Source organism: Siniperca chuatsi, linkage group LG17 (genome assembly GCF_020085105.1).
Source record: "Siniperca chuatsi isolate FFG_IHB_CAS linkage group LG17, ASM2008510v1, whole genome shotgun sequence".
Lineage (NCBI taxonomy): Eukaryota > Metazoa > Chordata > Actinopteri > Centrarchiformes > Sinipercidae > Siniperca > Siniperca chuatsi.
The window spans coordinates 10,842,023-10,855,493 of record NC_058058.1 but is presented as its reverse complement, the minus strand read 5'-3'; the positions used below and the strand labels follow the sequence as shown (position 1 = coordinate 10,855,493).

General features: G+C 47.4%; 1 protein-coding gene across 4 annotated transcripts in view; it reads right to left on the bottom strand.

The window, feature by feature from the left end:
- Positions 1-13,471, bottom strand: part of ash1l (ash1 (absent, small, or homeotic)-like (Drosophila)) — a 31,947-nt gene that overhangs the window by 18,008 nt on the left and 468 nt on the right. For 3 of the 4 annotated variants that reach the window (XM_044171626.1, XM_044171625.1, XM_044171629.1), the window contains exons 2-5: positions 12,496-12,593; positions 8,739-9,541; positions 2,974-7,393; positions 68-734 (exon numbers count right to left, since the gene is read on the bottom strand). In XM_044171626.1, coding sequence (XP_044027561.1) covers positions 68-734; positions 2,974-7,393; positions 8,739-9,347 — 5,696 coding nt within the window. In that variant the 5' untranslated portion in view covers positions 9,348-9,541; positions 12,496-12,593. Of the gene's footprint in view, positions 1-67; positions 735-2,973; positions 7,394-8,738; positions 9,542-12,495; positions 12,594-13,333; positions 13,353-13,471 lie in introns of those variants that run through there. The other variant, XM_044171627.1, reaches the window with a different exon arrangement.

Here is a 13,471-nt window from a genome sequence, read left to right as displayed (position 1 = left end):
TGACCCACATCTGAGCCTTTTAGGTATAAAGGTTAATATGCTACATATGTGGTGAAAACTTGCTTACCCACGAAAATGCTGGAGCTCGTCCTGGGTAAGCCAGCTTCTTCCTGTCCCAGGTCTGGACCTTGCCACCAGGTTGCCCAGGTTCTCTTCTCTGTCCGGCAATCGCTCCTCAGTCTCTTCTACCTCCCCGTCCTCTTCCTCCTCCTCTTCTTCCTCATCCCCATCTCTGTCCCAGTGCTTCCTCTTCTGACCTTTTCTATGCTGGCCCTGGACTACGGACTCAATAGCATCTGTCACAGTGTCCCCCTCCCACCCTCTGCCCCCAGCTGGCCGTTCTCCGCCTCTGTCCCTGTGCCTAGTCTGATTCAACTCAACCACTGGTGGTGGGGATGGCGGTGGGGAAGGTAACGGGTGTTTCCTGGGACGTCCTGGGCCCCTCTTCTTCACCACGTTGTTTCCTGTACGAGCCTGTCTCTGCAGCTTCTTGGCACGCAGGATTTTGTTGACGTGGTGCAGGCTGTGTTTGGATGGCTGTGCCCGATGAGAGTGGTGGGGCAGGGAGGCATCCAGGCAACAGTCCTGAGAGGGGGAGAGGCAGGAGGAGGAAGCAGAACTGTGGGAGTGAAACAGAGAAGGTTGGTGATGGTGCTGCTGTCGGTGATGCTGGGATCCTTCAGGCCCTTCAGGGGTTGAGAGGGTAACGCCTCTTGTCTGGATACCTGATGACCCTAGTCAAAGACACAGAAAATTAATGTTGCATAGTCGCACTAAGTATCAAAGCACACAGCAGACTTTCTTAGCTATTCTTAGCATTTGTAAGTGGCATTAGAACAGTTGAGAAAATCAACGCTCAGTAAATGATACTGTCCTGTGACTGTCTTCTTAACTGTGTGGCACAATGGGCAATGTGTCCCAAAACGATTGTTTGGTAAGATAAGGGGACAATTTGAATTTTGGACAAAGAAAAAGTGTTTCCATGCAAGTTTAAAATTTTTAATGGAATTTGAATGTAATGCCACAGATTCAAAAGAATACTAAATATTGCAAACATGTCTGAACACATGTGAAAATGGGCAACTGTAACAGACTGAATCATTAAAAACAATGGTATGCATCTATTAACACCATCATTATGTGTCAGATATGAGTTAAGGCTCAGTGAAAGAGGGTTGCCCCATGCCCAGCGACCCACAAAGAGTAGCCACAGTGAGATCAGGGAGCCCACATATGTAACCCAAGTCACTGGGTAAGACAGGGTCAGAGTGGGACATCCGACTAACTACCTTATCAGAGTGAACAACAGATTTAACCATTGCCTGCCCCCTGCCCCATTCCCATGTATTGTGTGGACATGTGGTCATGATGGGTTATCATGCATGGAGTGAAACATACGTCAGCCAGTGTCTGGACATACATGGCTTACGTAACAGTAGTTGACGGAAACAAACATTTATTTGCATTTTCTTTTGTTAACTTGAAAATCCACTTAAAATCTAAACATTTGGATGGAAACATACATATTCACACCTGCTCTTTTATGCTACACCTTATCCTTGGCCTCCCTTACAGTCTTTTTTCCCCCACATCACTCTCTACCCATACTTTTCTGTCAGTATGCGTTTATCTACCTCCATCATTCCCCACTTGTCTTGTGTGCCAGCCCAGTCCCCACCCTTGGCCTCCTCTACCCTCATGGTGCAGTCTGTGACCGCTGGTTGACCCCAAGTCCTGAGCTCTAATCCAGGATTACCCTGGCGTGGTTTGAACTGCACCATGCTGTCTCAACAGGGACCTTACGGCTTCCCATCTCACTAACATGCATAAATATTATGCAATATTCACATACAAACACCCACCCTACCACTGCTCAAACACACAGACACACAAGCACATCAGTCTTAGTCAGAGGCCATTCGGAGTCACACTGATGAAGCAAGAGCATTGCTGAGGCGCTGTGTCCTACATCAGCAACATTAGCTCAGCACAGGTGCTGGGTGTACTGAAGGATAGGACTAAGCATCACATTGTGGGCTTTTGAGGGAAATGTCTACTAAATATAACATGTTAACAAAACACTCCACCCCTTTAGCTTTGGCAGGAATGCTATATTAACTGTGGCCAACTGCGGCCATCTACACTCACAGAGGAGACAGTTTAAGTCATTATGAAAGCTTTTTTTTGCCAAGCCTCTAACCACTAGTAAGAGCTACCAAATGTCAGACAGTGTATGAACAGGAGATGTCACTGTGTCTTTCAAGGGGACTTTTTTCACTAAAATAAGTGGCCCAGCCTACTTTGTATTTTCTTTGTACAGATGGGGGAGAGCTGAGATGGCTACAGAGTCAGAACAGATAATTTTCCAGTGTTGTTGATCTAACCACAACTGAGGTATGGATGGTTCCAGTTGTAATCACTACACTATTTCTCAGCACTGTGAAGGATTTTCAAGAGATACACAGCCTTCACTGAGCAGAGACCAAGCAAGATTTGAGAGCCCTGTGCCATATGGCAATGTCTGAATGGGTTATTGCCCAAATACATAGTCGTGGAATCAATGCTGTATCTAATTGATTGCACACTGTGCCAAATTCACCATAGCTGTGCCAAGCCATAAAGCTCATCAGACAATCATATTCAGCCACAGAATTCTTGATACAATTGCATCCAAACTATTTTTGGGAAATGAATTTGGTGCACAATTGACTCCAATAACCTTTAACAATGCCAAATTTAATTTGGGTCAAAAGATTTTCTGTGCTCAGCCAGCAAACTCAGAAGCTTATAGGGCTACATGAATGATATGGGATTCAATGCAGTAAATGCACATTCCAAGAACAAATAAATGCAAATAGCTCCTTGCTGCTATTGTTATTGGTTACTGTTGTAACCTGTTCGTTTATCAGTGGATGCTCTGCTGCAGCCCAAATACAAACCCCTTTACATTTAACTCAACCAAATTAGACATACCTAACTCTCTCCTTTCTGCTGATGTAGAGCGGTCCTTCCTCATCGGAAGGTCCATGCGGGAGAAGCTGGAGCTCTCTGTGACTACCTCTGTCTTTCTGCTCCTGCCCCCCTTCAGCGTAGTGCGGGTGAGAGCAGAGGCAAACAAATTTGTATGGTTTGGAGAATCATGGGCTGCAGGCTCCACATCCTCCGTAGGGGTAAGAGGCTCCTCATCTTCGCTGTCTGAGCAGCCTGCTGGGTCTTCAGCCCGTCCATCTGAGAAAGGACCCTGGCCAGGTGCCACATGACTCCGTGAAAGCTTAGAGTAGTCTGCCTTAGAGCTGCCCATCCTGAACCAGGACTCTACTGGGTGGTGGCCTTTTGAGCTGCTACCCAGTGCCAGCCTGGAGGGGCCTAGACAGGACATGGAGCTCTCTTTGCGCTTGTACCTTTCTGCAGATGAGGATGATGAAGAAGAAGGGGAGTTGGCAGAAGTGGCAGCAGCTTGCTTGCTGGCACTGATGCTGGAGGTGTCTCGTCCAAAGCGACATCGTTGTAAAGACTCTGCCATTCCTAAACTGCCAACTCGCTCTCCTTTCCCTGATGCTCCACTGTCAGAAATCCCTGCACTACCTCGACTCCCTGATCCTCCTCTTGCTGCTTCCTCCCTGTCCTCCTCAGCACAGCGCTCTCTGTGTTTGTGTCTGTGTTTGTGTTTGTGGTGCCAGTTGAAGGAAAGCTCAGAGGACATGGGTGGGTACAGGACAGGGGACCTTCCTCCTCCCAGGTACTCCTGCCTAAGCAGCTTATGTTTTTTCTTGTGAAATTTGGAGGGGTTCAGCAGGAGATGTGAAGGGTGGTGATGATGCATGTAAGATGTGGGGGGAGGAGGGGGGAAAGAGGGTGAGTGGTGAGAGTGGTGGGATGGGGCTGTGTGGGGTGACTGGTGGTGTGGGTGGGGATACAAAGCACTAGCTGGAGGATAGCCTCTGTAATAGCCCAACCCCAGGGGCCCAGAGGAGTAGGGAACGCTATAGGAGGGGTGGTAGAAGCCTCCACTGGAGAGTGGGAATCCAAGCCCAGGTACAAAGGGAACCTCAGACATGGACTCCCTCAGTTTGGGAGGCCGTCCCCGTTTCTTCTTCATGTCTGGTTTACGAACATAGTGCAATGGGTCACAGGAGTACGCAGGATGGGAGTAGAAGCTGCCGAAATTAACCCTGAAGATTGTAGGCAGGAGGTCCCTGTGGACATAATGATGTGGAGGAGGGCCACCTGTGCCTCCTATGCCACCACTGGCCCTGCTCCCCACTCCTGGCCCTCTACTTGTTCCCGCTGCTATGCCTATTCCACTGCCGAGCCGGTGCCCTGTGGTACGGTGTGCTATTCGAATTTCACTCAGTCTCACAACAATCTCATCCAACTCAGCAAGAAAGTCTGGGTCATGCCGCCGGGAGCGAAGCTGCAAGTACTTCTTCTTGCGTTTCCTTTTCTGTCTCTTTAGCTTGTCATAGCCAGGGCACCCATGGCTGCGGCGTTTACACTTGTGCTTATGTTTCTCTTTGTGCCCCATTAAGGAGGAAGCAGGAGCTGCTGGGTGAGATCTCCTGGGATCAGGTGATGACCTTGCCCCATGGGGTGATGGAGAGGGTGAGGGATGTTCCATAAGCACAGTGGAGTGTCGCCGCCTGCCTCTGGAATTAAGGCCCACCCCTGGACCCATAGCTGAACCTATGACCCCTGGCATTAATAATCCACTGCCCATCCCGGGTGGCATTCCAATTCCACCCAAGCCACCCACCCCTCCAGCTTTCTCACCACGGTCAGAGGTGCTGTTATTGTCAGTTCCTATACCACTGTCACTGGGCACTGTCTCCTCACTGTGTGACTCACTCACTGGTGACGGAGTGGCTTCTTTTAGCTCACTGAGGGGTGCAGGGGAGGTGGGATGAAGCGGCCTGGGAGGGGAAAGCTTATGATAATGGTAGTGCTGCCTATAATGGTGGTGTTGATGGTATCCACGGCAAGATGACTTTTTCTGGGAGGCTGCTGTGGCCATGGATGATGACATTGGGCCCAACCCTGGGTTGCGAGGATTAGGGGCTGAAAAGGTTGGAGGAGGGAAGGAGAACGTGTTGTGGCTATGATGGGGGTTAGGATAGTGAGAGTGACCTGCAAAGTGCACTGAGCCTGGCTCCACAAAGCTGGCATCACTGATGGGACTGTGGCCTCCACTAGACTGTGAGAGGGAGGGGGAGGGAAAGACCTCTGAAGAGGAGAGCTGGTGCTGTTGCTGGGACTGTGATTGATGGTGATGGAGAGGGGAAGTGGTGTTTGGGGATAGGAAGGGTTCTGGTGGTGTTGTTGTAGCTGTGGCATTAGTCACTGCTTTTGGTTTACGGCCTCTCCTCTTACCCATGTATATTGTGCCCTTTTTACTGACATTAATTTGTGGCCCTAGTTTTCCCCCAAAAGAAGCAGCCAGGGAGGACAATGATTGGGTTGCAGCTTCCACAGGGCCAACCACCCCACTGGTGGTGCCTTTAGGGGTGTCTTCTGTTCTTGGGCCTAACAAGATTTGACTGAGAATACGCTTTCGTTTCATACTTTTCATCTTATTGATCTTGCCTATAATAGTTTTCATGATAAGCTGCCCATTTCCTTTGCTGCGGAACCGTTTGTCTCCCATGTCCCCTGCCTCTGGAGCCAACGTGGGAGGTTGGCCCTCCTGGGGTAAGGTAGGAGGAAGGCGCTTGGGACGTCCACGTTTTCGAGGCATAGGTTTAGGGGGGTTCAGGTCCACCTCTGGGTGAAGAACAGGGGGATCCTGCTCTTCTTTGGACTTCAATAAAGATGAAAAGACCTTGGATGGGGCCAGCTTGTTAGGAAGGCACCCACGGGCCGGGCCATCAAGCCTTGGCATTTTAGACTTCGGCCTTCCCCTTTTCTTAGGCTGGGGTGGGAAGAGCTGTGACGCTGGACCTTGTGGCACAGGATTTGGTTTGACCTTATTTGGGTTGGGAGGCCTGCCCACAGGTCTTTTCACTGGCGGCGATGGCATTTCCAAGCTTGAAGATAAAGGCAAGGTGGTTTTGCTCTGGTCGAAGAGACTGTCCTGGCCTGCTCTTTGACTCTGCGTCTTGTGCATAACACGAGTCCAGCGGGGTTTCCTTCCTCTGCGTTTTTTAAGGGGTTTGCTGTCCTGCTCTGCAGGAGAGTCTAGGGATGAATCAGGGGAATCATCTCTAAGAGGCGTTTGTGGGCTTTCTTCACCATCCGGCTCTGGTGAAGAAGGTGCCCTTTGTCTTACACGCTCAGGGGGACTGCTAGTCCGACCGGGTCGGCTACTATCCCGGTTGGGACTGCGCTTACTTGGACTAGAGCTCTTCCCCCTCTCAACTCGCAGTGACTGATTACTAGCCCCCTTGTCTTTCCCTTCTGGCTTTCCTGTTCCTGTTGGAAGAGGGCACTTGGTTAAGTCTCTGGGCCTGTCCCTGTCCTGCTCCATCTCACTTGCACTGCTTTCCTCTGCCAAGGCAGGACTCTCTCGTGCATGGTGTCCTTGTGAGGGAGCAGGGGAGCCCAGGTGACTCACTGCACTCACTGTCCTCTGCTCAGCTGAGGTGGTGGAAGAGGATGAAATGGGACAAGATGGCGAAGATGTGGTGTGGGGTAGGCAGTGAGCTGGACGTGACTGTGGCTTAGAAATGCTACTGTTGCTGTTGTCATTGTTGCTGTCCTTTGACATGGCTGACAGGCGGTTATTGCCATAGGTGAGTGCTGGGCTGCTGCTGCGACTACTGTTGTTGCTGCTGATGTTGTTACCGCTGCTGCTACTAGCTTTCCCAGCCCCTTCTGTGTCCTCCTTCCTCAATGGTGTCAAGGTGGGTGAATTTTCCATAACACTGTCTTTGTTCCTAGAACCATAGGGCCGACCAGGTGGTCGTGATACAGGAGGTGGCGGAGAAAGGTGTACCATTCTTGAATATGTGTTCCTATTGGCCATAGCCCTGTCTCGTTGTTTGGCTGTGGGAGCCATAAAGCCTGAGCTTGGGATAGGAGGAGCGGGGTCAATCTTTGCAGGTCTGGCTGGCTTAGGGGTCTTTGATGGTGGGCAAGTCGCTATGAGCTGAGCTAATTTCTCAGTGACTGTGGGTGCTCCCCAATTTTGAACACCCTTTTCCTTGTCTCTCTGACTTTCAGTGCTGTAGGTGTACTGAGAAGGCTTAACACCTTCAAAGCTGGGTTCTTTTGATGCAGGTAGTGGTGGAGAAGGTGAAGATGTCCGGGGGTTGGGTTGTGGAGTTGGTGTTTTCTTCCCAGAGGGATGCGTTTTGTTGTCTGGTGGAGGGCGGTGAAGGTTAAGGGGTCTCTCAGATGTGGTGGTGGCTGCTTTCATGTCTGGCTTTGTATCAGACTTGCAATCCATCTTTGGTGAACCCTGGAAAAACCAAACATTGCAGGTGATTAATGAGAATTAATAAGTGGTAAATGAGGAATTATAATTACATTTAAAAAATACACTGCCCAATTTCTAAATTACATGGATGTATGCACACAGTTTTGTCTCTTCACACACTACTAAAGTCATACACTGATATCAAATGACAAATTTGAAAGGAATGTGGCAAAATTAAGAGCAGCTGCGGTGCTAATGTCACTGCACCTAACACATCTGGCCAGAGGCAGCCCAGCTAAAAGTACAAACTATCAATCAGAAATAGGTTTCTATATCCCTTTACAAACTGCAATTCATTGATGAGATTTTCTGTCCAATGCTGCTTCCCGGGCATGCCCGTGGGGGAAGTTACACTCAACTCAATAACACTTATCAGGGTCAGATTGGGGACACAGAGGGAGAGCTAGAGAGAGGGGTCATGTAGGGAAGGGGGGTGGAGAGGACATGGCTAGGCAGAGACAGAGGATAGACGACACAGACGGAGGGAGATTGGAGGGGGCGGTACATGATGAATAGAGACAGGCCAACAGAGAACACAAAGAAAACTAAAGAACAATTTATGCTCTGCTCTTTATGTGTGCAATACTGGTGATTACTAGGGTAACCTTGTTGTGGACCACTGCCTTCCTGACGACTGCCTAATAACATTTGAAGAAAGTAAGGTAAATATATGTACACAAAATAAATATAATACACTGGTGTAGGGCTGTACCGAATGTCATTTTTTCACATTCGAAGCTTCTGTTGAGGTTGTCGAATGAAGCTTTGAATATCAACATTTTTTATAACGTCATCACAGTAAAAAAAAAAAAAAAAACAACTTTTGTAACAACTTTAGGTAATTTACTTTAATAGTGTTAGAGCCGAAATTGATTTTTTGTTATTGTGGTTATATAAATGTAATCTATGGTTAGATTGCTACTAGACCGCCCGGTTAATACCGGTGCGTGCCTTTCTTTATGTGCGGCAAACGGGAGAGCAAACTGTTTTGTGAATGCAGTGAAAATGTTGTTTTTGAAAGGATAAATGCCAACAAATATGGATTGAAGCAGAATATTTCGTTATATAAAACATGTTGTAAATTTTGGAAATGATTCTTTTTTCATCTATCTTTTTCAATACATTTTGACTTTTGGACTTTACAACACTGGATTTATTGGAAATGTTTGGATCACAGGAGTCGGAAACAATCCTACGCAGCCACCAGTGGAATCTAATTCTACAAACAGTATAATTAATAATAATAATAATATTAGTGTAGCCTAATCTTCATCTGCAACTGTGCAGAGTGTCAGAGTGTGAATCCATTGCTGTTCTCCCTCCTTACCCTTTTTGCTGGAGCGCTCCCATTCACTTGGGAGGGTAACAGGGTAGTAATGCTGGTGGGAGGAGGAGCAGGAGGAGGTTGTGTAGGAGCTTTAGCAGAGGGGGTTGATGAAGATGATGGGGCTGGTCTGTTGACACTGGGACTCTTCTCCTTCTCTTTTTCCCTGCCATGTGAAGGACTCTGGATCTGACTGCCTGGCCCATCACCTGTAGCCCCTGCACGGTTTCCACGAGCACTGCCTCCTCCACGCCCGGTATGCCTCACAGTGGCCCTGAAGGCTGGTCGGCACACGTAATTCTCCAAGATCTTAGGGGGCTTCTTCGTGCGTTTTGCTTGAAGGCCAATCTTAAGTTTGACATTGCCCTCGGACAGGCTGCTCTCTTTGATGGAGAAATGGGACTGGTCACCGCTGGCACCTCCTGGCCCACTTGCCCCTGCCCCTCCTGTACCAGCAGAGACAGCGGCAGCTCCCTCCTTCTCTCTGTCTTTCTTTTTCTCCTCCTCTTCTTCTTTCTTTCCACCCCCTCCCTCCTTCTCTCGCTCCCCTGTGGGGGCACCTGAGAGAAGAGGGGGTGGAGTTGCAGTTCCCCCCTGAATCTTCGGATCCATCAGAACTTTAGGGGGTATGCAGGTTTACTAGGGAGGGGATGTTGTGGATACCAGATAGAGTCTTTGTAAGGGGGTGGAATGGGGGTGAAGGGGGAAAAGGGGGAGGGGGATAACGGTGAGGGTGAAGCTCTCCTTGTTTTTAGGTGGCTTCTCTCCCTTCCTCGGCTGCCCAGCCCTCTTTCTCCGTCCTTCAACTGTAGTAGTAAAGACAGGTATAGCAGGGAGAGAGAAGGAAAGGGAGGTTGGAGGGGGCAAAAACAAATTCTACATTAGTCACCGCAACACAGAACATCAACCAATCACCGACAGTTTTAAACAGTGCCCTGCAACTGAGAAGTATAAAAATGTCTTTAGATGAATGATGGTGGAAAGCAGATGGAGGGCAACAATTTTTATCATCTATTTGGTTAGAGGCTGTCCTTCATCCTGTCTGGGTGACTTTTTATGGTGTGTTCGTCCTCACGGCCTATAACAATCTGTGACCTATTTACACAGCAAAGATTCTTCTACCTGAGAAATGTAACCTTAAGCTCAAGGTCTTTGAATTGTCCACCTGAGAACTACAAAGCCCACAAAGTCCAGAATCAAGAGTTAATCCCACAGTGCTACCATTTCCTTCCTAGGTGTTACAGGATAAAATGCCAAATGAGCAATCCCTTAAGTTCCCTCATTAGCTGAAGTAAAAACGGGAGCCTGTGATGGTGGCAAACTGCTCATACCCTACGTTAGCACAGCAGCAGCAGCAGAGAGCAGCATGTTTCTTAATTGTGCTCCTTAGAGGACAGCCCAATTCAATGAAGTTGTCTACAGCTCCCCGTGGCCACTGAGTGATTTAATGCGGATTCACCCCCAAGCAGGTGCTTTCTCTGGGTGAAGTCATTTGGAGGCAATTCAGAACTGTGACCTCAGCACATTGAGCCCTCTGGGACTAGACAGAGGATCCGACCGCCTTTCCCAGCCTTCGCCAGCAGCAACTGAAAGTGAGTGATAGAGCGTCAACGTGCCGGCGGTTTCTCTGCGCCCTACATTAGTGGAGAGCACTAAAGGAGCCGCTTAATGGAGCCCCAGGAAAGTCATACAAGTCGTCACATCAGTAAAGTGTCACTTCAAGAGGAAAAAAAGGAATCTACCCTACACAGAGTTAGACCATGTTTGTTTTGGATTATGACTGTGGAAAACAGTAGTAGAGATTTTTTTGGTGGAACCACACAGTAAATGCAGCCCTTTTGGAGTCTGGCCTGTAGTTCCCCCACGCCCTCCTTTCTGTGTTTACTTCAATTACTCACTCCATTTCGCCTCAAAACTGCGGACTCCCCCTCGCTACACATACCACACTCAAATCACACCTCCCTCTTTTCTTTAACACTCCATCAATCTCTGTGTTCTTTCACCGTTTTCTTTAAGCTTTTCCATCCTTTTCCTGACTCTATTTCGCAAACTTGGAAAGCAGTAGTAACAGCACACAAACTAAAGTCACTGTGTTCCTACTTTAATCAAAAACACATTTCACCCCCCCCACACACACACACACTCTGTTCCCTGTGTCCTTCTCTCACTGAGTGACAAATGTTCTCCTCATTCTTTTATACTAAACGCTCACAGAGATACTAGCTGCTTCCGCTGCCTGACAGCAGCTATGCCAAAAATAAGCCTCTGTGGTACCCAACTCTGTGAGAGGCTACTGACAAAAGTCTAGAGAAAAGCCTCCAGTACAGTCAAAACATTCTTCTCACCTCTAACAAGCTAAGTCAGGTCATTTACTGGCACTTGTTCTCCTGTAAATGATCTGATACTGGGCCAAATCGCTTTCTAATTTGTGATTGCTAAGCTTTAACACTAAAGCATATCACTTTCATGTTTAGCATTGAGGTACTTTTGTATTTACAAAGCAGTTAAGACCACACTGCAGTCATTTTGGGGGGGTGTTACAATCATCATAATGCAAAACAACAGAATAACAGCACTACTGGTTTTGAAGACAGATATCAGTCATGCCTGTCTGTTGCTTGCTTTTACATTCAGAGCAATAACTAAGAGTTAAAGTAGAAGGACAGGTATATAAAAAACGAGAACAAATGTCAGAAATTAAAATGAAAAACAGATAATCAATAATCAATATCAGGCCAACAGCCTTAGAAATGGCAGAGCAGGCAGGAACGTAGTAAACAACGTCCCGTGCCCCCTCCCATTTCTTTCCCCTTACTCCCTCCCTCCTTTCACTCCCTCCTCACTTTTGCACACGTTGTTCATAACTGCTGATTTCCCTCTGGCCATAGCAGTAGTATCCAACCCACCCACCCCCCACATCATTCACACGAGGACTGGCGTCTGCCCTCATCGGTATTAGTACAGAGTCGTGCTGGGGGGTACCAGCCAAAATCCGTTACTGCTACCCTTAGTTTATATCATCTAACAATGGAAGTGCTCAAATATAATTGTAACACACCGTGGCATTAAATGTAAGAGGCGGCTATAGTGTTTAAACCCCGAAGATAAACGAATTGCAGTAGAGGCGGCAATTAATCGGACCGGAATGACAGGTGTCGGTCAGACCAGCACCATGCACACATCCTCAGTCTGTCGCAGCCCAGGGAAGTTCATTCCCTGTTATTAACTGTCTTACAACACGGTGCATAAAATGCGTGTATACAATTTTAATTAACTAGCATAAGTTACACTTCGCCTCGTGTTATGCAAAAAAAAAACGTGGTTGACCAGCGGAGGGCTGAACAAACCAAAAAACGTTATCTGCTTTCGGTTTCCTGTACAGTCAACACTGCCCCTCAAGGGGATAGCTTAACTCACGAGTCTGCGAACGGATCATCCTTAATTTTCTGTCTAAGTATTCATATTCACTCAGCACATTCATCCCTGTTTAGTCATACTGGTAATTTGTGTCTCAATCGAAAGGAAATCCGGCCTCAGAGGCATGCTCTTGCAGTTTCTGAAAGCCGTTAGGGTGACACTGCAATGCATGCAGTCGAGAAACAATTTTGCAAACATCTGCTCGTGCGTAAACATTGGACTATTAAAATCTGCTTAAGGCACTGACAAAACAGTAACAGTGAAGAATCTGATTCAGAGAATCTACACTGTTATGTCAACAGCAGCAATAAATCAAAGAAGCATCTGTATATTATCCACTTACCTCTGTAATTGTCCAGAAACGGTGTTCACATTATTTGGCTCTGTGTCCTCCCTTCGTGTGTATCAACGTGGTGGCCACATATTTTAATCTTCCGAGTGCTGAATTGTCAAAACCAAAAACATGAAAGCTGTCAGATTTGGGCTTTATCACTGTTGTTTTTAGGATATAAATCTAAGGCATGTACCATGAGCTGAAGCGACAGTCTGAAATGTGTATTCCGTGTCTAGTATTCAAGCTACAATTGCGTAATAAATGTTTGTGCTGTTTTCAGATGTGTCAAATAAGCTATTACAAGGTAATAGTAATAAAGGCAGCCACAAATCTCAATCAGAAACCAATGCACACAGCTCTTGACCGCCTACTAAAATTTGATTGTTAACCTTGCCACCTCCAAAACACAAAGTTGCGACGGTGTAAGCCGACTGCCAGCATGCAAAGCATCCCCCCCAAAAAATGTATTTCTATAACATCTAGGGCAATAACAGGCAAGGCGGTAAAGTAATGGGGATGGCGTGGCTACTTGGCGCTTAATATAACACATGCATTGCGAAAGGTTTGTGTTTATTTTGTAACAAGCTAGTAGCTACCATCCGTCCAATAATACACAGCCTGTGCTCAATGTTGTATCAATGGCACTGGCAGCGGCTAACTAGCCATCTATCAGCAGGCTGTTTGAGGACGATTTAACGTTAGGCTAATTTCGCCATGCACAGCTTTGACGTTAACTTGTACTGTATGTAGGCTGCAAATGAGTAGCAAACGCCTACAGCTTTCAAACTATTTGTGTAAACCGAGTGAATATGACACAACCCTGGGCAAGTGATGTACATAATCTTACATCTCCGTCACATTCTCGTAGGCACTCGTGTTACTACATCTCAGCTACGACGGCTAACGATGCACTAGCAAGTCAGCGGAACCAGTAAAATGTCCCAACGCTGGTTCAAAGACAAACTCACAATTAAATCGACTGAAA